Raw genomic sequence first — 23014 nt, forward strand, 5'->3', positions numbered from 1 at the left:
CAAACCCTGTCCAGTACGACTGATCAAATTTAAAGCCCATGCCACTGATGTCAGACTACTGTAGTCACGATTATAACAATATTAACAACGTTGAACTAAATGCCCAAACTGACCACAGATCTAACATTGGAGTCTAGATCGAACCCCTTCCCGCGACCACCAGTAGGGGACGGCCATCATGCACAGAGTCCACCACCGGCAGTAACGGAATAGTCTCTAAAATGTTAGCATAAAACGACACCTTCTGAACCATGCGAATCTAGTGACTTTCGTACTCCAACAAAATATCCATGAGGTGTTGTAACTGCAAGGCTTTCGACGAGAACGACGCTAAGGTGAGCATAGCATTGAACTCCAGTGGTAGGCCCACAAGTACGATTTCCACTTTCTTTGCCTCCAAGATCCGAGATCGAGAAGCCTTGATTAAAGTATAGGTTACCTTTCTTGAGCTAGTGTAAATCATGGCAAATGCAAGATAACTTGGCACCTGTGACGGTAGCGAAGAGGCAAGTGGCAGTGGTCCAAACATCGTACGCCATCCTAGCATCTATAAAAGATAACAACAGTGAATTACTAATAGTAGAAAGTAACCAGGAGGCAAGTAACCTATCCTACTGAATGAATGCTGAGGCAACCGGATTTGGAACTAGAGATCCCTCCGAAGACAGCACTAAATGCGACGGAGCAGGTAACGTTACCTCCAAAAATCCAGTCAATTCATAACCTTCAATAATCAAGCGAATATGTTGCTGCCATTGAACAAAATTTCTGTCATCCAACTTATCAGTATCATGGCGAGAAAAGGATTGAACAATCCAAGCACCGGTAAACATCGAACAACAATGATCGACAGATGCAGAATCAGCAGAAGCAGTGGTAGTCATGGAAAAACAAGAAAATCATATCTCTAGAACCTAGATGACAGATACCATGTTAATATCTATAGTAAGTTGAAAGAAAAATAGAATATGCAGATAATGATTTTTGTATTATTATCTTGAATTTAACCAGTACAATAATAGTATTTATAAAATGTGTATGAGTAACTGCTGCTAACAATTTCACTTAACAGCATAACTGCTTGTATAACAGACTAACAACTAATAGACTAATAGAGTCTTTATCTATACTAACACTTTAAATAGAGCAAGTTAGATTCATCCTGGTTGGTTTTAATTAAGTAAAGCACTTCATTTTCTATCATAGGCAATTAATTTAAAAGTTGAAAATTTAGTTTTAACACCTGTAAAAAACAAAAATATGGCAATATGAAAAATGAAATAAAAAAACCGATTAATATAAAAAAAAAATGAGATGAAAACCCCATTATGCATTTGGATGACATGATTGAGAAGTTGTAACTACTGAAAACCAGAGCCAAAGATGAAAGAAAATAAAAACTATTGAATCGTTTAGGGCCTCCATCCACTTCTTCACTATCATGGCTAAAGCTTCTTTTGGGCTCGGCAGGTCTCATTTCTGTAGCATCAGCATCACTCTCTGCATCCACGTAAAATACATGAACACCACATCTCTCCACCTTGATAAATTTTCCTGCTGCTTCTTCATAATGATGGAATTTTTTATGTAGAAATCAAATGATGCCTCCTCATGATTCATGTCGCTTTTAACCATTTTGAAGCTAGATAGAATAAACACCGTGATCACCCATGCATTTCTCTGACTTAGAAGCATCCAAGAAAGATATGGTACTTTCGAACTTTTCATAACCACCATCAGCGGCTGTAAGTTGGTAGCCACAAATACATTTAAGACTTCTCAAGTGAGGGCAGTGAGCGAGATCAGCCACAAGATAGATAGCAAAAACCAAAAATCTACTCCCACCACTCCCATTTGGGGCTATCTTCAAACTCAAGGAAGAATTCATGCTCTGATACTTGAACTTATTTGTTGAAATTTTGTTTCCTGGGAAACAACAAATCAAACTTGGAAGGATATCACCCAGGTATTTCTTACCATATGTCGCTTCCCATTCCTTAGCTAGGGATCCAATTTTGAGAATGGCATTTGCCTCAATGTTATTAGTTGACTCTTGATTCAAGTTGAAGCAATTACAGAATAACATGCAAAACACACCATCACCTTCATCACCTAACTAATCAAACTGATAAATTTTGATCTGCAAAGGAACTTTTTCTAATGACGTGATGTCATGTACATTCAAGTCGAACAGATATGGTGGAAGCTCTGAGAGTAAGTTGAGGCTCTTGCAACGATCCATATGCAAATACTTAAGGCTTTTAAACCTCAAGCTTGGTGAGCGCACATCAACAGTTGCAAATTTAACGATTGGACAACCACTAAGATCTAGAACTTCAAGGGATTTCAACTTTGAAATATTGCTTGATACATCTTTTACCATTGACTTTGTCAAGGTCAACCGTTGAAGTCTGTCGAGATGCTCAATGAAATCAGGTACTTCTTTTATTCCGGTTTATGATAAATCTAACTTATAAATGTTATTTGGGATCTCCGAAAACTTCTTGAGACTACGACATCCCTTAAGGTGAAGGGTTTTAAGTGATGTCAAATGGTCGAGGCAGGGAAGTTCGACCAAACTTTCTCATTTTTCACAGTCAAGTCTTTCAAGGCTGACGGCTCCTAATAAATTAGGGATCTTCTTTAAATTTTTGCAACTAAAAAGGTTAATTTTCCGTAAATGAACAAGATTCTGCACATGATGAGAACATAAAGTAGTTAGAGCATCATTTACTTAGACTATCAAAATAAAAATTTATATTTGATGTATTGGGTGTATTAATTCACCCACTATCAATACATCAAATTGCTTCTTTTAAAATTTAGAATAAAATCTTTTATATATTTTTTTTTTAAAATTAATAAAAATATGTTATCGTAAGATTAAATGTTATATCAATTATAAATTCTTTTTCTTAAAAAAATTCTTGGATGAAGAAAGTATAAAAATATATAAACCTGATGACCTTCATTCCAAAGTTGTTCCATGTTTCCATGTGCTAATCTCAATACAACAAGGTTCTTTGGATTAAAATTTGATGATAAAGATTTGAAGGGGTAATAATCCCATCGAAGATACCTTAGCTCATCCGGAAGAGATATAATATCAACTTGGTATGTAAGTAGCTTCTTATAGTACTCATGCTCTTTTCACAACAAATTCCAAGGAGAATAGAAGAAAATATATCTAGGATTAATCATGTTTTCAAAAACAAAAGGTTGGAATAATAGGTTACCCATATGTGACATGTCTAACTTTATTCCTTGAATTCGATCAGTTCCCTAATAACAAAAACTAACTTATCAAATACTAGCACGGAAAAATTTATAGACATTCCATTAAATAACTCATAAAAAATAATTATATTAGGATAGGCGTAGACTAATTGATCACTTGTTGGATATCATCTCATCAAAACCAATGTACAAACCAATTCCAAAACAGAGTAGAACTCTAGAATTTTAATTACAAAAAGGGAAAATTGATTCAAGTTTTAGCCCAAACTGATGTAACAATCAAGTCAAATAGCTGTGCCATGAAACCAACTTTTCATTTTGAAGTTCCAACTAAACCAAAATCATTTGGATTTTTTTTTCCAGGTGTTTATGTTGGGTTCCTCTATGGGGTAAACATCAATCTAGCTTGAGAATGAAAACTGTGATAGGGTTGGCATTGAAAATAACATCCAGGCTCCATGTGTTCATTCAACGAGTTTTGAGATGAGAGCAACTCTGCCAAATTCTGCATGCATTCATATGGTCCATCGATAAATCAGGGGAAAAGAATGCCATGAGGATACTAATAATCAGAATGAGTCAATAGTAATTTACCCAAGAGCATATGCTTCCTCTCAATGGGGTAAACAAGGCAACTCTGTTGACAAGTTGCAGTACTGCTTCAATATCTAAGTCCAACCACAATATAAAAAAATCATTAAATGAAAATCTTAAAAGCTTACTTGTTACAAACATCTGTTATTTATTCCCTCATCTGCTTTCCTTACATCAATGTTGCCATCTTTATTCCCTTCACATTAATCTCTAGGTAAAAGATTTTGTGGGAACTTCATTTGTTGGTGAGAAAGAAGATATCAAAAAAACCACCCAAAATCTGCAACTTCAATTCCAGTAGAGTATTGAATCTGTGTCTGGCTTGACTTTTCATGCAAGTTTTATGAAACCTACAGATCACAGTCATAAAAAAAAATAGAGCATAACAAATAGAAAATACCTACTCCTAGATCAATATAAAAGCATAGGTTATAAGATTAACCAATCTCAAACATATGTTGATTATATTTAGGTAATAGTTGGTAGGTTTACCTTAGCTAACATGAATATAAATTAGAAATCATGAACTGAAATATTATACATATATATACATATACATTTACCAACTTTCAAAGGAAATATGAAACATAAATCAATGGGTGAACAAATCATTGAAGTGAAATGCAGATAGTATTGAGATGCAATATGATTAAATTTTATGATAATATGAAAAAATGAGATGAAAATGAAACCCCTACCTATGCATTTGGATGACATAATTGAGAAGTTGAAAGTGCTCAAAAGCAGAGCCAAAGATGGAAAGAAATACAAACTATTTCAATCTTTTAAGTCCTCCATCCCCTTCTTCACCATCTTGGCTAAAGCTTCTTTTGTTCCCAGCATGTCTCTTTTCAGTAGCATCTGTAGCATCTGTAGCATCTGTATCATCTGTATCACTCTCTGCATCCACGTAAATTACATGAACACCACATCTCTCCACCTTGACGTCTATATCATCTTTTAGACCCAAACTTCTGAGGTAGAATTCAAATGATGCCTCCTCATAATTCTGGTCTTCTATAACCATGTCGGCGGTATATAGAATAAACACGTGATAATCCTTGAAGTTCTCTGGCTCAAGAAACAATAACAAAGATATTTCACTTCTTGGCTTTTCATAACCACCACCACCACCATCATTTCCACCATCAGCGGCTGTAAGTTGGAACTTACAAATACATTCAACATCACCAATGTAACCGCAGTGAGTGAGATCAGCCACAAGGCAGATAACAAAAACCAAAAATCTGCTCCCACCACCTCCATTTGGGGCTATCTTCAAACTTAAGGAAGAATTCATGCTCTGACACTTGAACTTATTTGCTGAAATTTTATTTCCTGGGAAACAACAAAGTAGAAAGCCTTCATCGAAGAAACCACAATAAAATCCCGCTGCCCATTTCTCAGCTAGGGATCCAATTTTGAGCATGGCATTTGTCTCAATGTTATTAATTGACTCTTGATTCAAGTTGAAGCAATTACAGAATAGCATGGTAAACGCACGAAAAGAAGCATAATCAGCATATAAATCATCAAACTGATATAAATTTTGATCTGCAAAGGAAACTTTTTCCAATGATGTGCAGTCATGTACGTTCAACTCGAACAGATATGGTGGAAGCTCTGAGAGTAATTTGAGGCTCTTGCAACGATCCATACTCATATACTTAAGGCTTTTAAACCTCAAGCTTGGTGAGCGCACATCAACAGTTGCAAATTTAACGATCGGACAACCACTAAGATCTAGAAATTCAAGGGATTTCAACTTTGAAATATTGCTTGATACATCTTTTACCATTGAGTTTGTCAAGGTAAACCGTTGAAGTCTGTCGAGATGCTCAATGAAATCAGGTACTTCTTTTATTCCGATTTCTGATAAATCTAACTCATCAAAGTTATTTGGGATCTCCGGAAACTTCTTGAGACTACGACATCCCATAAGGTAAAGGGTTCTAAGTGATGTCAAATGGGCGAGGGAAGGAAGTTCGACCAAACTTTCGCAATTTTCACAGTCAAGTCTTTTAAGGTTGAAGGCTCCTGATAAATTAGGGATCTTCTTTAAATTTTTGCAACTGAAAAGGTTAATTCTCCGTAAATGAACAAGATCCTGCACATGATGAGAACATAAAGTAGTTAGAGCATCATTTACTTAGACTAAAAATTTATATTTGATGTATTGGGTGTATTAATTCACCCACCATCAATAAATCAAATTGTTTCTTTTAAAAAATAGAATAAAATTTTATATATATATTCTTAAAATTTTAATAAAAATATGTTATTTAAATGCTATATCAATTATAAATTATTTTTCTTAAAAAAATTCTTGGATGAAGAAAGTACTAAAGTATATATACCTGATAAACTTCGTTCCAAAGTTGTTCCATGTTTCCACATGAAATTTCTAATGCAACAAGGTTCTTTGGATTAAAACCTGATGATAAAGATTTGAAGGGGTAATAATCCCATCGAAGATACCTTAGCTCATCCGGAAAAGATATAATATCATCTTGGTATGTATGTAACTTCTTATAATCCTCATGCCCATTCCTCAACAAATCCGAAGGAAAATAGAAGATAATACATCTAAGATTAATCATGCTTTCAAAAACGGAAGGTTGGAATAATAGGTTATCTATACGTAACATGTTTACCTTTATTCCTTGAATTCGATCAGTTCCCTGATAACAAAAACCAATTTATCAAATATTAGCATGGAGAAATTTATGGACATTTCATTAAATAACACATTAAAAAATAATAATTATGTTAAGATAGGCGTAGACTAATTGAGCACTTTTAGAAACTTTTACATGCATGCAAAAAGTGTTTTCTTCTCTTTTGTTTTTATTTTTTCAAATCAATGCATTAAGTATTATATAGTGGCATTATGTGTCCAGTATGATGATAATAAAAGGGATAATACTTGATATGATATCAAATTTATAGGTTGATATAGTGGCATTCAACCAAATGACAATATCTCATTAAAGTATATTACAAAAATAAAAGAATATAAATATAATTAGTGCTTACTTTATTATATTTGAGCACTTCTTCCACGTGTTTCAGATTCCATAGTCTACTGCACTTACCAAGGGTTTTAGATTCTTGACAAACAATGTCCTTTCCCATCTCTTCAAGCGTATCATGCATATCAATTATATCTCGTAATTCCCGGCTGCGCATTGCAGAATAACGAAAATAACCAAGAGAGAAATTAAGAGTAGATGAGACATTGATCAGGCATTTGTCAAACAATTTGTTTATTCCACACTCTGCACCCTTATAACAACCACTTAGAATAAGTTTTGTTCTTTTCATGGGTTCCCCTTTAAAGAAGCATGCAATGTCAAGAAATATATTCTGCTCTACTAAATCTAGCCCATCATAACTACTTTTCAAAGCCTCTGCAATTTTTTTGTCTGGGGGACAGTCCTTTAGCTTCTCCACCTTACTTTCCCAATAATTTTTACTTCTTTTATTTAAATCAGAACCCAAAACTTTAAGAGCAAGTGGATTGCCTTGACTGTACTTTACAAACCTACGGGATAGATCTTCAAAACCAACTGCGGGATTCAACTGCTTAAACGCAAAGGTAGAAAAAAGTTGAAGAGAATCGTTCTCATTTAACCCTTTCACCTCATGTATTGCGTCAGCTCCTCCACTCTCAAGCACTTGTCTATCTCTTGATGTTATAATGGTTTTACTTCCATAACCAAAATGTTTAACACCCATATAATCTATTTGGTCTGAGTCATCAACATCATCAAGGACAACAAGTACTTTCTTCTTGTTGAGTCTCTCTTGAGTTAAAGTGGATCCAATGGAGGGGGTGCCTATATCAACATTTGAGTCCAATAATTTCGAAAGAAATTCATTTCGTAAAGATTCCTTCCCTCGTTTTTTTATTTCCTCTCTAACATTTTGAAGAAACCAATGACTTTCAAACTCTGAAGAGAATTTTTTATATACAGCCTCAGCAAGGGTTGTTTTGCCTTGACCACCCATTCCCCAAAGTCCTATTACACGACAATCTTTTTGCTTAATCAGCTTCAAAATCGCATTTTTCTGATATTCTATTCCAACCAATTCTTCAGAAGCACTTTCAAACCCAATATTCGTCAACTTTTTTATAACATATTCAACAACATCTTTAATGTACTCGGTTTCAGGTCTAGAAAACCATAAAAAATGTAAATAAGTAAATATGAAATCTAAAACAAAGATAAGTTGAAAATAACAAGATAAGAAAATTATTGTTACCTGTCAAATTTGCCTCCTTCTATATGCCACCCTTTTAATGCACCGATCTCTGCAAAAGCAGATTTCCATCGTTGTACTGTATCAGTTGGTTGCTTTGATTCATGCTCCTCGAAGGATGTCTCAAAACTCCCACCAATTTTTTGCACGTTGGAAGGATCAACATGATAAAAGATGGGAATAACAGTAGGTCCATGAGAGCGCTTGCGGATCATGATGTCAGAGAGTTCAACCAAGCATGATTTCGAAGAGGCATAGTCTGCAGACAAAACGATGATTGAGATATTTGAGACTGCAATTGCTCGAGAAAGTGCTTGTGGAAGCTGCTCCCCTTTTTCCAGTTTTTCTTCATCGAAGAAAACATCAAGTCCCTTGCTTTTCAAAGCCTCAAGTAGATGACTGGTGAAATTAAGGCGCGTGTCTTCACCTCTGAAGCTCAAGAAAACATGATACTTCATTAGAGTAGAAGATGAAGAAGAAGAAGCCATGAAAGAGTACTGATAGTGTGCTGGAAGCAAAAGAGAGAACAAATATAGCAAGTGAGTTTTGCTTGGGTTGTGGTATTATTGTAAGAAGAAAAGAGATTGAAGGCTTAGGCAAAAGCACAGGCGACGACTTTAGCTTAGCCAATTATCTTTTAGTCAATACAGGTGGATGGGTAATTAATGTGCGTGCGGACCCCATGAAATTAGCCAATTCGGAAAGGGTCAAATTTTGTTTCAGTCACTCTACTATTCTAAAAATTTGAGATTTAGTCCTTCTTCTTTAAAATGATCTCTTTATTTTTATGTTGTCATTAATTAATTCAAATAGGTAAGGTTGTTAACTATTCAGGTTAAAATTTTAGTGTGGATGAAAAAAAAAAAAACTCTTTTATCATAAAAGATTCTTGTAATTTTAAGGAAAACAAAATCATGTTATAGTATTATTTATTTATATTAATTTATGACATAAAAAATTTATTTAAAAATCTTTAATCACAAAATAAATTCCGGAAAAAGGTTGAGATAACAAGAGAAACATGTGGGTTATCATCATGTTTATAATTTTTCACTATTTTTTTAGAAAAACATTTATCGTTTAACTTTTATTCTGGGTTATCAAACATGTTTAAAATTTTAAATTATTAAAAATATTATTTCTCAATTAAAATTTTTAATATTAGTAAAGTTAAGTTAAGCATTTTACGTCAAGATTTGATTGGAGAAGTGGTTAAAATCAACTTAATTGAACATGACTAAATTGATCAATGTGTTAAAATGATTTTTATCCATAAATAATATATTTTAGCAATTATGAGAGAAGTTTAATTCTTAATTGATAATTTGAAAACTTTTCATTACCTTTCATGAATTTTCTATCTAAGTTGTCATGACTTAAACTTTGGGGAGGCTTTTTTTTTTTCAAGCCAAAGACTTTTTCTTTTGGACCTTGAGAAGGCTCAGGTTATATAGGAAATGTGTAACGACCTGATAGTCGGGGTGTCAAAAAGTGTATTCTCGGGACTTCGATCCGGTAAATTGAACTCGTAAATATTAATAAATATTTAAGAAATTAGTTGTGTAGTTAATTAAGTTTCAGTTAATTGAATTTGCTCATAAAAAAACTAATTTATCAAATATTAGCATGAAAAAACTTATAGACATTCCATTAATTAACTCATAAAAGAATAATTATATTAGGATAGGCGTAGACTAATTGAGCACTTTTAGGAATTTTTACATACAAAAAGTGTTTTCTTTTCTTTTGTTTTTATTTTTTCAAATCAATGCATTAAGGATTTAACTAAGTCATAAACCTTGAGCAGCTTCTACATTATACCTAGGACATAGTCATTATGTGTCATTATGCATCAATTTCGTCGTACCAGACCCTTGGCGCTTAAGAAAACTTGATGCATCATTTGACGAGAAGAAGATGAAGAAGACACCATGAAAATGTATGAATTGTGAGATTGAGGAAAAAGAGCACAAATAAACCTTGAGAGCTTTGCTTTTGCTTCTACTTTTTAAATGGTAAGAAGAAAAAGTGACTTTATTAAATGGGGATGAGATTGAAAGTGTTTCTATTAGGCTGACGCATAGCCAATTTGTCCTAATCCAAGGCTCGAATAAGAAAAAAGAGTATTAAATTTTTTGCTAAACCTATTTTTCGAATCTCATATTTTTTACTTAAATTTTCTTATATTTTAGATTAACCTTCAAATTTAAACGAATAGTTCGACCTATTCAGCCACTTGAATAAATTTACTCTCGATTTTACATATTGGCAGTATAAAAGGACCTTTAGTCTAAATCAAGCTAGCTTAAATAAATAAATAAAAAGCCTTCAATTTTGTCTAAATTTATTTTTTATTCAAATTCTCTAATATTTTGGATCAACCTTCAAGCTTTGACATTTGCATATTGTTAGTAATACGAGCTGTTACCCTTAGATGAATATCCAATTTAAAGGGACTGTTTTTCTTGCCTAGTCTGTGAAATAATTGTTCCATTCATTAGTGTACTATTTGTTCCCCGACGCCCCACAATTAAGTTCACATGATATTGATTTTCATGTGTTTTTTGCCTTACCTTCATTCATTGATTGCAAAAAAGCAAATCAATACTATGCTACAAAGCCGTCTGTCATCCTCTTGGCTGAATTTTCATGGAAAATCTGCAGATTACATTCTTATAGCTGTAACTTCATAATGCACCAAAGTATGAAAATTCACCACTTGATATGCGATGCACAATTTTTATGTTTTGTGGGTAACATACAAAGAAATTTCAGCCCAGAACCCAAAAAGGGGCTCAAAAGATTACTTTGACTTTGTATTGACAAATCTGTTGACAACTACAAAGCAAGCATTCAGTAAATAAAATTGAAGGTCTTACAGCTCAGGTGTTCCTCCTTGTATGGCTAAAGCTCCAATTCAGCAGTGGCATTCCCAAAGATTTGTCATTCCCTAATCTTACATCAACACAGAAGCAAAGGATATAAGAAAAAACAATCTGACAAATAACCAATCTTTCTAATGAATCAAGATATGACTGAAGGAAAATGTAGCAAGTATTGAGATACCAGATGATACCTGCGCTGGAACTAAACAATGAAGCTGAACCGAGTCCACCATTGGTCCTATGAATTAAAAAAATAAAAAACCAACCAATAACAGGTCAACTGTCAATAAGAATTAAGTACGAATTTTAATATCTGAATTTTGGTACCCACCAAAATCCCCTATGGATATTTTATCAACTCCAAAGCAGAATCATTTTGCTACTGTATTGAAATCTCCAGTACTGTTCAAGTTTCCTCCAAATTAATTAATATATATGGAGAATTTCCTTCTTGGACAATATATGCTGTATCTACAAAAGAACACAGACACGACAGGGGAATGAAGATGAGAAAAATAATAGTAAGCAACAATCACAACTGTTGAACAAATTTCCAATTTTATGTTTCATAAATTATGCTTTTAACATTTACAATGTGGAACTACAAGGTTTCAGTATGGTAAAGCACCTTCAAGAAGACAAGTAATTTTTAAAGCAGAGCAAGTTCAGATTCACCCTGGTTGGTTTTAATTAATTAAAGCACTTCATTTTGTGTCACTAATTTATAAGTTGAAAAATTACTATTAACAATTGTGGAAAACAGAAGTATGACAATATGAAAAAGAAATGAAAAATCTGATAATTTTATGATAATATGAAAAAATGAGATGAAAATGAAACCCCTACCTTTGCATTTGGATGACATAATTGATAAGTTGAAAGTCCTCAAAATCAGAGCCAAAGATGGAAAGAAATACAAACTATTTTAATCTTTTAATTTAAGTCCTCCAGCCCCTTCTTCACCATCATGGCTAAAGCTTCTTTTGTTCCCAGCATGTCTCTTTTTAGTAGCATATGTATCATCTGTACCATCTGTATCATCTGTATCACTCTCTGCATCCACGTAAAATACATGAACACCACAACTCTCCACCTTGACGTCTACATAATCATCTTCTGGACCCCAATTTCTGATGTAGAATTCAAATGATGCCTCCTCATAATTCTGGTCTTCTTAAACCATGTCGGCGGTAGATAGAATGAACACGTGATAATCCTTGTACTTCTCTGGCTCAGGAGACAAGAACAAAGATATTTCACTTTCACTTCTTGGCTTTTCATAACCACCACCACCACCATCATTGCCACCATCGGCGGCTGTAAGTTGGTACTTACAAATACATTCAATACCACAAATGTAACGGCAGTGAGTGAGATCAGCCACAAGGCAGATAACAAAAACCAAAAATCTGCTCCCACCACCTCCATTTGGGGCTATCTTCAAACTTAAGGAAGAATTCATGCTCTGATACTTGAACATATTTGTTAAAATTCTGTTTCCTGGGAAACAACAAATCAAACTTCGAAAGTTATCACCCAGGTATTTTGTTGGGTTTTTGACAGCAGCAAAAGAAGAGAACAAGATAGAGAACAAAGAAGGAAGAAACAAAGAACAATTTACTTGCTCACAAACGTGCAGCAAGGAAGCAATCTGCCTTACACAACTGATATGCTTACTCATTCAATATGAAAACAATACATTTATAGTCAAAATACATCACCAAATATTCAACTAACCCTACTAATCAGCATTGGGACTATTAAAAAACATTGCTTGTACACATGGATAAGCTGACTTTTCAGCTCAATCATCCCATCAAAACATCAACATCAAAGTTTATTCTCAACCAAACTAAATTACATTGCAACTTGCACAAATGCTGCAGCATGCATACAAGCTGTATGCACTCAACAAAATCATCATACTACCATGCACTTTAACAAAAACATAACAGCAGCATGGTTGGCCATTTTCAACATATTTCCTACCATATGTCGCTGCCCATTCCTTAGCTAGGGATCCAATTTTGAGCATGGCATTTGCCTCAATGTTATTAGTTGACTCTTACATAACAGCAGCATGGTTGGCCATTTTCAACATATTTCCTACCATATGCCGCTGCTCATTCCTTAGCTAGGGATCCAATTTTGAGCATGGCATTTGCCTCAATGTTATTAGTTGACTCTTGATTCAAGTTGAAGCAATTACAGAATAACATGCGAAACACATCATCACATTCATCACCTAACGAATCAAACTGATATAAATTTTGATCTGCAAAGGAAACTTTTTCTAATGATGTGCAGTCATGTACATTCAAGTAGAGCAGATATGGTGGAAGCTCTGAGAGTAATTTGAGGCTCTTGCAACGATCCATCCACATAAACATCAAGCTTGGTGAGGGCACATCAACAGTTGGAAACGAGGATTTGACGATTGGACAACCATCATAATAAAGGGAAATATTGCTCGATGCATCCCTTGCCCTTTAGTTGGAATACAAGTCCACTCCTTCAATTTGAGTTCCAGATAGGTGTAAATCTATTAAGCTTCTTGGGATTTTTGGGGATTTGACGAATGGACAACCACTAAGATCTAGAACTTCAAGGGATTTCAACTTTGAAATATTGCGTGATAAATCTTTTACCATTGAGTTTCTCAAGGTCAATCGTTGAAGTCTGTCGAGACGCTCAATGAAATCAGGTACTTTTTTTATTCCGGTTTCTGATAAATCTAACGCATCAAAGTTATTTGGGATCTCCGGAAACTTCTTGAGACGACAACATCCCATAAGGCAAAGGGATGTAAGTGATGTCAAACGGGCGAGGGAAGGAAGTTTAACCAAACTTTCACAATTTGCACACTGAAGTCTTTCAAGGTTGACGGCTCCTAATAAATTAGGGATCTTCTTTAAATTTTTGCAACAGAAAAGGTTAATTTTCCATAAATGAACAAGATCCTGCAGATGATGAGAACATAAAGTAGTTAGAGCATCATTTACTGAGACTCTTATCAAAATAAAAATTTATATTTGATGTATTGGGTGTATTAATTCACCCACCATTGTTTCTTTTAAAAAATAGAATAAAATCTTTTATATTTATTTTTTTACAAATTTAATAAAAATCTGTTATTTAAATGATATATCAATTATAAATTCTTTTTCTTAAAAAAATTCTTAGATGAGGAAAATATAAAAGTATATATACCTTATGAACTTCGTTCCAAAGCTGTTTCATGTTTCCATATGGTAATTCCAATGCAACAAGATTCTTTGGATTAAAACTTGATGATAAAGATTTGAAGGGGCAATAATCCCATCGAAGATACCTTAGCTCATTCGGAAGAGATATAATATCATCTTGGTATGCATATAGCTTCTGTTGCGGAAAGGATCGATTCGAGAACTCCGATATGACTACAAGTAAATTGACCGGAACGAAAAATAAAGTGAACACAAGGATTTACGTGGTTCGGCTTTAATGCCTACGTCCACGGGCAGAGGCGAAAAGAAATTTCACTATAACAAGATGAAGATTACAAGTGTTTTACACTCAAGACACAACCCGAGAACCTCACAACTCTCAACCCCTATAGAAAACCCGAAAGCTAAAATCCTAGCTTTCAAAGAACAAGCTTTGCTCTCTCTTGGTTTGGGATGATGAATATGGCTAATGAACCTCTCTATTTATAAGAGAGTTCAAGGACATAATTGTCCAAAACTTTGGTAAAGATTTGTGGTTGAAAATGGACACCAACAACCATCCACTAATCCACTACCACCAACAACCCACTACCAACAACAACAATCCACTACCAATTTTAAGCCATTTCTTAACAAATCTCCACCTTGGCTTGAAATTTACCAAGCTGAACATCATAGTGAATTCCTCGAACTGGATCACCTCTTCCAAACGCCTCTCTGGCGCTAATCAATCCCGAATACCTATCAAGTCCAAGCAATGCTTGAACTTATATGCAGGGATCACCTTAGTTAACATATCTGCAGGATTCTTCTCGGTAGCAACCTTGCTGATAACAATGTCACCTTGCGTAACATGTTCCCGAACAAAATGATATCTGACATCAATGTGTTTGGTCCGTTCATGAAACATCTGATTTTTAGTCAGATGTATGGCACTCTGGCTATCGCAAAATACAACAGTGAAATCCTGTTGTAAACCCAAACTGCTTACTAGACCTTTCATCCACAATGCTTCTTTCACTGCTTCTGCTAACGCCATATATTCCGCCTCAGTCGTAGATAAGGCTACGGTAGACTGTAACACAGCTTTCCAACTAATGGCTCCTCCAGAATAAGTGAAAACATAACCCGTCAGAGATCTTCTTTTGTCCAGATCTCCAGCATAATCAGAGTCCACATAGCCCGTGACACTGCTAGTGCAGTCACTCTGATTATATACCAAGCATAAATCTGCAGAACCTCTCAAGTACCTGAGAATCCATTTCACGGCCTGCCAGTGTTCCTTGCCAGGACAACTCATGTATCTGCTGACCACACTAACTGCATGTGAAATGTCTGGACGAGTGCAAACCATTGCATACATCACGCTTCCAACTGCACTCGAGTATGGAATGTGAGACATTTGCTGCTTTTCTTCATCAGATTGTGGTGACAACTCTGCAGAGAGTTTGAAATGTGGTGCCAACGGAGTACTCACAGTTTTCGCTTTATCCATGCCGAAGCGTTGAAGAACCTTTTCAATGTAGTTCTTCTGCGACACACGAAGCTTGCCCGCCTTGCGATCTCTGTGAATATCCATGCCCAAAATTTTCTTGGCAGCACCCAGATCCTTCATCTCGAACTCACCACTCAACTGCGACTTTAACTTGTTGATTTCCGACATGTTTTTGGAAGCAATTAACATGTCATCAACATACAGCAACAAATAAATGTGCGAACCATCTGAGAGCTTCCGATGATAGACACAAGCATCATAGTCACATCTTGTGTAACCATGCTGAATCATGAAGCTATCAAACCGCTTGTACCACTGCCTTGGGGATTGTTTCAATCCATATAAAGACTTCTTTAATAGACAGACATGGTCTTCTTTACCAGGAACTGTAAAACCCTCTGGTTGACGCATGTAGATTGTTTCCTCGAGCTTACCATGCAAGAACGCCGTTTTTACGTCAAGCTGCTCAAGTTCTAGATCAGACTTGGCCACCATGGCAAGTAATACACGAATGGAAGAATGCTTTACGACTGGGGAGAAAACTTCATTGTAGTCAATCCCCTCTTTCTGAGTGAAGCCTTTAGCAACCAATCGTGCCTTGAATCTAGTTGTTTCAACCCCTAGGATGCCTTCCTTTTTCTTGAAGACCCATTTGCAACCAACTATCTTCTGGTTACTTGGCGGCTTAACCAACTCCCAAGTATGGTTCTTGTGAAGAGATTCTATCTCCTCACTCATAGCAATTGCCCACTGTGCCGACTCATCACACGTGACAGCCTCATTATAACTGGAAGGTTCTATACCAATGGACTCCGCCACACTGAGCGCGAAAGACACCAGATTAGCGTAACGCGGATTTGGTTTGATTTGTCTCTTCGTTCTTCCAGTGGCAATGCTATATGGTTTTTCTTGAGGTGACTCATCTTCATCGGAATCTTGCACCTCAACTTGATCATCCTGGACTGAAGTACCTTCCGTAGGAATTGGAGCGTCCACCTGACACTCCACCTGCTTCTCAACACCGTGATCTCCCATTCTATCTGACTCCTCCTTTTCCCGGGAATTTGTGGTGGATTGAAGCATGGATGACTCATCAAAAGTCACATCTCTGCTGATGATGAACTTGGACGAAACCGGATCAGGACACCACAACCTGTATCCTTTCACCCCTTGGCCGTATCCAAGAAATATGCATTTCTTCGCCCTCGGTTTGAGTTTTCCCTCATTTACATGAGCATACGCAGGGCAGCCAAACACTCTTAAACCAGAGTAATCAGCAGGAGAACCAGACCATACTTCCTCAGGAGTCTTCAGCTCAATAGCTGTTGACGGAGATCTGTTAACCAAATAACAAGCAGTATTAACAGCTTCAGCCCAAAATTCTTCACCGAGCCCAGCATTTGATCGCATGCAACGAGCTCGCTCCAAGAGAGTTCTATTCATGCGTTCTGCAACTCCATTTTGTTGTGGTGTTCGACGAACAGTGCGGTGTCTCACTATTCCTTCATTTTTGCAGAACTCATTGAATTCACCTGAGCAAAACTCCAAGCCATTATCCGTCCGGAATCGCTTGATCTTCTTTCCTGTTTGATTTTCGATCAAAGCTTTAAATTGCTTGAAGTTGATGAGAACCTCATACTTGCTCTTCAGAAAATACACCCAAACCTTTCTCGAGTAATCATCGATAAAGGTAAGCAGATATCTGTAACCACCTTTAGAAATTGTCGGAGAAGGCCCCCAAAGGTCAGAATGGAAGTAATCCACTGTGCCTTTTGTCTTGTGAATCCCAGTGCTGAACTTTACCCGAGTCTGCTTACCGAAGACGCAGTGCTCACAGAAATTCAACTTTCCTGTACACTGCCCAGACAATAATCCTCGTTTGCTTAGCACCGATAAGCCTCTCTCGCTCATATGCCCGAGCCGCATATGCCATAACTTCGTGGTGTCAGAATCTAGATCATCTGATGATGACACTCCCGCAACACCTGTAACCGAGGAACCATCGAGGAAGTAAAGGCCCCGCTCCAAATTACCACGTATCACAGTCAAAGCACCCGAGAATACCTTGAGAACTCCACCTTCAGCAGAGTACCGAAAGCCTTTCTTGTCCAACGTACTCAAAGAGATCAAATTTTTCTTCATTTCTGGAATGTGCCGAACATCAGTTAGAGTTCTAACAATACCGTCAAACATCTTTATACGAACTGTGCCAATCCCCATGACTTGACATGCGTGGTCATTTCCCATTAGTACTGAACCAGAATGCTTCTCGTATGTTGAGAATGCATCTTTCGAAGTACTTATATGAAATGTAGCTCCCGTATCAAGAATCCATCTCCCACCAGCGTAAGAGTCGGATACTGCAAGAACGATCTCGGCATCACTTGAAGAATCTGCATCAGCTACATTCGCACGATCATTTTGTTGCTCCTGTGATTCTGATTTCTCCTTCCTTTTCGGACAATCTACCTTCATGTGCCCGTACTTCTTACAGTAGTAGCACTGTATTCTCTTCTTGGACTGCGATCTAGGATGGCTTTTACTTGAACTTCCACCCTTTGCCTTGGATCTTCCTCGAGCAACCAAGCCTTCGCCTTCATTGTTTTCGACCACCTTACCAGTGATTTTCTTCCTCAACTCACTGGAACTTAAGGCATTTTTCACCTCCTCTAGAGTCAGGTCATCACGACCGTACATCATTGTATCAACAAAATTCTCATACGAGGGAGGCAAAGAACACAAAACAATTATTGCTTGGTCCTCATCATCGATTTTGTTATCGATATTATTCAAATCCATGATAATGGAATTGAATTTATCCAGGTGCTGGGAAACAGGTGTACCTTCCTCCATCTTCAGGGCATAGAGTCTTTGCTTGAGGTAGAGCCGGTTCGTCAATGACTTCGTCATGTACTTGCTCTCTAACCGGAGCCACAAACCGGACGCGGTTTTCTCATCCGCTACTTCTCGTAGCACTTCATCTCCTAGACATAGCAGAATAGCACTATGTGCTCTTTCTAGCATGTCATCCTTTTGCTCTTCCGAAAGCGTGCTTGGTAATTTATCTTTACCAGACAATGCTTTTAGCAATCCTTGTTGAACCAGCACTGCCCGCATCTTGATGCGCCATAAACTGAAACTATTTTTCCCGGTAAATTTCTCGACATCATACTTAGTCGATGAAACACTTGTAGCCATAATTTGGAACCTTTGAATGAATGATAATATTTTCTTCCTGATGTGAAAGATCAGACAAAGCTGCAGTCACAGGGCAATTCAGAAAATATTATCACTCCTTCAACTACGCTCTGATACCAATTTGTTGCGGAAAGGATCGATTCGAGAACTCCGATATGACTACAAGTAAATTGACCGGAACGAAAAATAAAGTGAACACAAGGATTTACGTGGTTCGGCTTTAATGCCTACGTCCACGGGCAGAGGCGAAAAGAAATTTCACTATAACAAGATGAAGATTACAAGTGTTTTACACTCAAGACACAACCCGAGAACCTCACAACTCTCAACCCCTATAGAAAACCCGAAAGCTAAAATCCTAGCTTTCAAAGAACAAGCTTTGCTCTCTCTTGGTTTGGGATGATGAATATGGCTAATGAACCTCTCTATTTATAAGAGAGTTCAAGGACATAATTGTCCAAAACTTTGGTAAAGATTTGTGGTTGAAAATGGACACCAACAACCATCCACTAATCCACTACCACCAACAACCCACTACCAACAACAACAATCCACTACCAATTTTAAGCCATTTCTTAACAGCTTCTTATAATCCTCATGCTCTTCCCTTAACAAACACGGAGGAAAATAGAAGAAAATACATTTAAGATTAATCATGCTTTCAAAAACAGAAGGTTGGAATGATAGGTTACCCATACGTGACATGTCTACTTTTGTTCCATGAATTCGATCAGTTCCCTGATAACAAAAACCAATTTATCAAATATTAGCATGGAGAAATTTATGGACATTCCATTAAATAACTCATAAAAAAATAATTATATTAGGATAGGCGTAGACTATTTGAGACTTTTACATACAAAAAGTGTTTTCTTTTCTAATTTTATTTTTATTTTTTCAAATCAATGCATTATGTATTTAAGTAAGTCATAAACTTTAAGCAGATTCTACATTTTATATTCTAAATACTAATTAAAAGGGATAATACTTGATATGATATCAAATGTATAGGTTTATATAGTGGCATTCAACCAAACGACAATATCTCATTAAATTATATTACAAAAAAAAAAGAATATAAATATAATTAGTGCTTACTTTATTATATTTGAGCACTTCTTCCACGTCTTTCAGATTCCATAGTCTACTGCACTTACCAAGGGTTTTAGACTCTTCACAAACAATGCCTTTTCCCATCTCTTCAAGAGTATCATGCATATAAATTATATCTCGACGTCTGAAATAACGAAGAGAATAAGAATAAGTAGATGAGACATTGATCAGGCATTTGTCAACCAATTTGTTTATTCCACACTCTGCACCCTTATAACAACCACTTAGAATACGTTTTGCTCTTTTCATGGGTTCCCCTTTAAAGAAGCATGCAATGTCGAGAAATATATTCTGCTCTACTAAATCTAGCCCATCATAACTACTTTTCAAAGCATCTGAAATTTTTTTTCTGGGGGACAGTCCTTTAGCTTCTTCACCTTACTTTCCCAATAATTTTTACTTCTTTTATTTAAATCAGAACCCAAAACTTTAAGAGCAAGTGGATTGCCTTGAGTGTACTTTACAAACCTACGCGATAGATCTTGAAAACCAACTGCGGGATTCAACTGCTTAAACGCAAAGGTAGAAAAAAAGTTGAAGAGAATCGTTCTCATTTAACCCTTTCACCTCATGTATTGTGTCAGCTCTAAGCACTTTTCTATCTCTTGATGTTATAATGGTTTTACTTCCATAACCAAAATGTTTAACACCCATATAATCTATTTGGTCTGAGTCATCAACATCATCAAGGACAACAAGTACTTTCTTCTTGTTGAGTCTCTCTTGAGTTAAAGTGGATCCAATGGAGGGGGTGCCTACATCAACATTTGATTCCAATAATTTCGAAAGAAATTCATTTCGTAAAGATTCCTTCCCTTTTTTTTTAATTTCCTCTTTAACATTTTGAAGAAACGGATGACTTTCAAACTCTGAAGAGAATTTTTTATATACAGCCTCAGCAAGGGTTGTTTTGCCTTGACCACCCATTCCCCAAAGTCCTATTACACGACGGTCTTTTTGCTTAATCAGCTTCAAAATCGCATTTTTCTGATATTCTATTCCAACCAATTCTTCAGAAGCACTTTCAAACCCAATATTCGTCAACTTTTTAATAACATATTCAACATCTTTAATGTACGCGGTTTCAGGTCTAAAAACAATAAAAAATGTAAATAAGTAAATATGAAATCTAAACAAAGATAAGTTGAAAATAACAAGATGAGAAAAATATAGTTACCTGTCAAATTTGCCTCCTTCTATATGCCACCCTTTTAATTTCCCGACCTCTTCAAAAGCAGTTTTCCATTGTTGTACCCTATCAGCTGGTTGCTCTGATTCATGCTCTTCGAAGGATGTCTTAAAATGCCCACCACTATTTCGCACATCGGAAGGATCAACATGGTAAAAGACGGGAAGAACAATATGTTTGTCAGTGGGATTGTGCTTGCGATCCATGATGTCAGAAAGTTCACCTAAGCATGATTTTGAAGAAGCATAGGCTTTAGATAAAACGAGGATTGAGAGATTTGAGGCCGAAATTGCTCGAGAATATGTTGGTGGAAGTTTCTCTCCTTTTTTCAGTGTTTCGTTATCGGGGAAGACATTAATTCCTACTTTTTCCAAAGCATTGACTAGGTGATTGGAGAAGTTGAGGCGTGTGTCTTCACCTAAGCTTAAGAAAACTTGATGCTTCATCAACTTTTGCATAACATACGCAACAATATCCTTGATGTACTGGGTTTCAGGTCTAGCAAATAATAGAAGAAGTATATATATATATGAAATCCAAACGAAGATAAGTCAAATATAAGGAGATGAGACAAATATAGTTACCTATCCCAGATGCTTCCATCTATATGCCACCCTTCTAATTTACCAACTTCAGCAAAAGCAGTTTTCCATTGTTTCACTTCATCAACTGACCTCCTTGTTTCATGCTCATCAAAGGATTTCTTAAAGCTTCCATCAATATTCTCCACATCAGAGGGGTTAACATGGTAAAAGATGGGAAGAACAATTTGTTGTCCGACGCTATAGCGGTCCATGATGCCAGAGAGTTCAACCAAGCATGATTTCGAAGAGGCATAGTCTGCAGACAAAACGATGATTGAGATATTTGAGACTGCAATTGCTCGAGAAAGTGCTTGTGAAAGCTGGTCCCCCCTTTCCAGCTTTTCTTCATCGAAGAAAACATCAAGTCCCTCGTCTTTCAAAGCTTGAAGTAAGTGAGTGGTGAAATTAAGGCGCGTGTCTTCACCTCTGAAGCTCAAGAAAACATGATACTTTATTAGAGTAGAAGATGAAGAAGAAGAAGAAGCCATGGAAGAGTATTGAAGCAAAAGAGAGAAAAATATAGCAAGTGAGTATTGCTTGGGTTGTGGTATTATTGTAAGAAGAAAAGGTGTAAATGGGAAAGAGATTGAAGGCTTAGGCAAAAGCACAGGCGACGACTTGAGCTTAGCCAACTATCTTATAGTCAACACACTGACAAAAATGAGAGTGTTTTGATGGTGGAGGTGTAATTAGTGTGCGTGCGGAGGGCGGACCACTTACAAACTGCACCGCCCATGAAATTAGCCAATTCGGAAAGGGTCAAATTTTGTTTCAGGTCCCTCTACGATTCTCAAATTTGAGATTTAGTCCTTCTTCTTTAAAATGATCTCTTTATTTTTATGTTGTCATTAATTAATTCAAATAGGTAAGGTTGTTAACTATTCAGATTAAAATTTTAGAGTGGATGAAAAAAAAAAACTCTTTTATCATAAAAGATTCTTGTAATTTTAAGGAAAAAAAATCATGTTATAGTATTATTTATTTATATTAATTAGTTACACAAAAAATTTATTTAAAAATCTTTAATCACAAAAGAAATTCCGGAAAAAGGTTGAGATAACAAGAGAAACATGTGGGTTATCATACATGTTTATCATTTTTCACTATTTTTTTTTAAAAAAACATTTATCGTGTAATTTTTATTCTAGGTTATCAAACATGTTTAAAATTTTAAATTACTAAAAATAATATTTCTCAATTAAAATTTTTAATACTAGTAAAGTTAAGCTAAACATTTTACGTCAAGATTT

The 23014-nt window shown here is 35.9% G+C and overlaps 2 protein-coding genes across 14 annotated transcripts; both read right to left on the reverse strand.

Moving 5' to 3' along the window:
- Nucleotides 1-3378: 3378 nt before the first annotated feature.
- On the reverse strand, nucleotides 3379-22392 carry LOC107935469 (disease resistance protein RPV1). 5 transcript variants are annotated; one of them, XM_041103674.1, is made up of 10 exons: nucleotides 21871-22101; nucleotides 21765-21778; nucleotides 21169-21678; nucleotides 20602-21081; nucleotides 6868-7525; nucleotides 6189-6512; nucleotides 4530-5938; nucleotides 3960-4181; nucleotides 3832-3874; nucleotides 3379-3742 (listed from the first exon to the last, which is right to left on the reverse strand). In XM_041103674.1, exons 1-7 carry the CDS (start codon nucleotides 22015-22017, stop codon nucleotides 4604-4606), a joined length of 3468 nt encoding a protein of 1155 aa, XP_040959608.1. In that variant the 5' UTR covers nucleotides 22018-22101; the 3' UTR covers nucleotides 3379-3742; nucleotides 3832-3874; nucleotides 3960-4181; nucleotides 4530-4603. The 5 variants fall into 5 exon arrangements, with proteins under 5 accessions (XP_040959608.1, XP_040959606.1, XP_040959605.1 ...); XM_041103672.1 differs by having other exon boundaries at nucleotides 3832-3905; nucleotides 4005-4181; nucleotides 21765-22392; XM_041103671.1 differs by having other exon boundaries at nucleotides 21765-22392.
- On the reverse strand, nucleotides 10800-20601 carry LOC107935416 (disease resistance protein RPP2B-like). Of its 9 annotated transcripts, none has more exons than XM_041103684.1 (8): nucleotides 20460-20601; nucleotides 19977-20115; nucleotides 19466-19616; nucleotides 14190-14362; nucleotides 11826-13939; nucleotides 11311-11450; nucleotides 11171-11217; nucleotides 10800-11049 (listed from the first exon to the last, which is right to left on the reverse strand). In XM_041103684.1, exons 1-5 carry the CDS (start codon nucleotides 20543-20545, stop codon nucleotides 13469-13471), a joined length of 1020 nt encoding a protein of 339 aa, XP_040959618.1. In that variant the 5' UTR covers nucleotides 20546-20601; the 3' UTR covers nucleotides 10800-11049; nucleotides 11171-11217; nucleotides 11311-11450; nucleotides 11826-13468. The 9 variants fall into 9 exon arrangements, with proteins under 9 accessions (XP_040959618.1, XP_040959617.1, XP_040959612.1 ...); XM_041103683.1 differs by having other exon boundaries at nucleotides 10800-11044; nucleotides 11311-11444; nucleotides 11826-12479; nucleotides 13295-13939; nucleotides 19977-20494; XM_041103678.1 differs by having other exon boundaries at nucleotides 11826-12479; nucleotides 13295-13939; nucleotides 19977-20494.
- Nucleotides 22393-23014: the final 622 nt, after the last annotated feature.

This window comes from Gossypium hirsutum, chromosome D10, assembly GCF_007990345.1.
Source record: "Gossypium hirsutum isolate 1008001.06 chromosome D10, Gossypium_hirsutum_v2.1, whole genome shotgun sequence".
Taxonomy (NCBI): domain Eukaryota; kingdom Viridiplantae; phylum Streptophyta; class Magnoliopsida; order Malvales; family Malvaceae; genus Gossypium; species Gossypium hirsutum.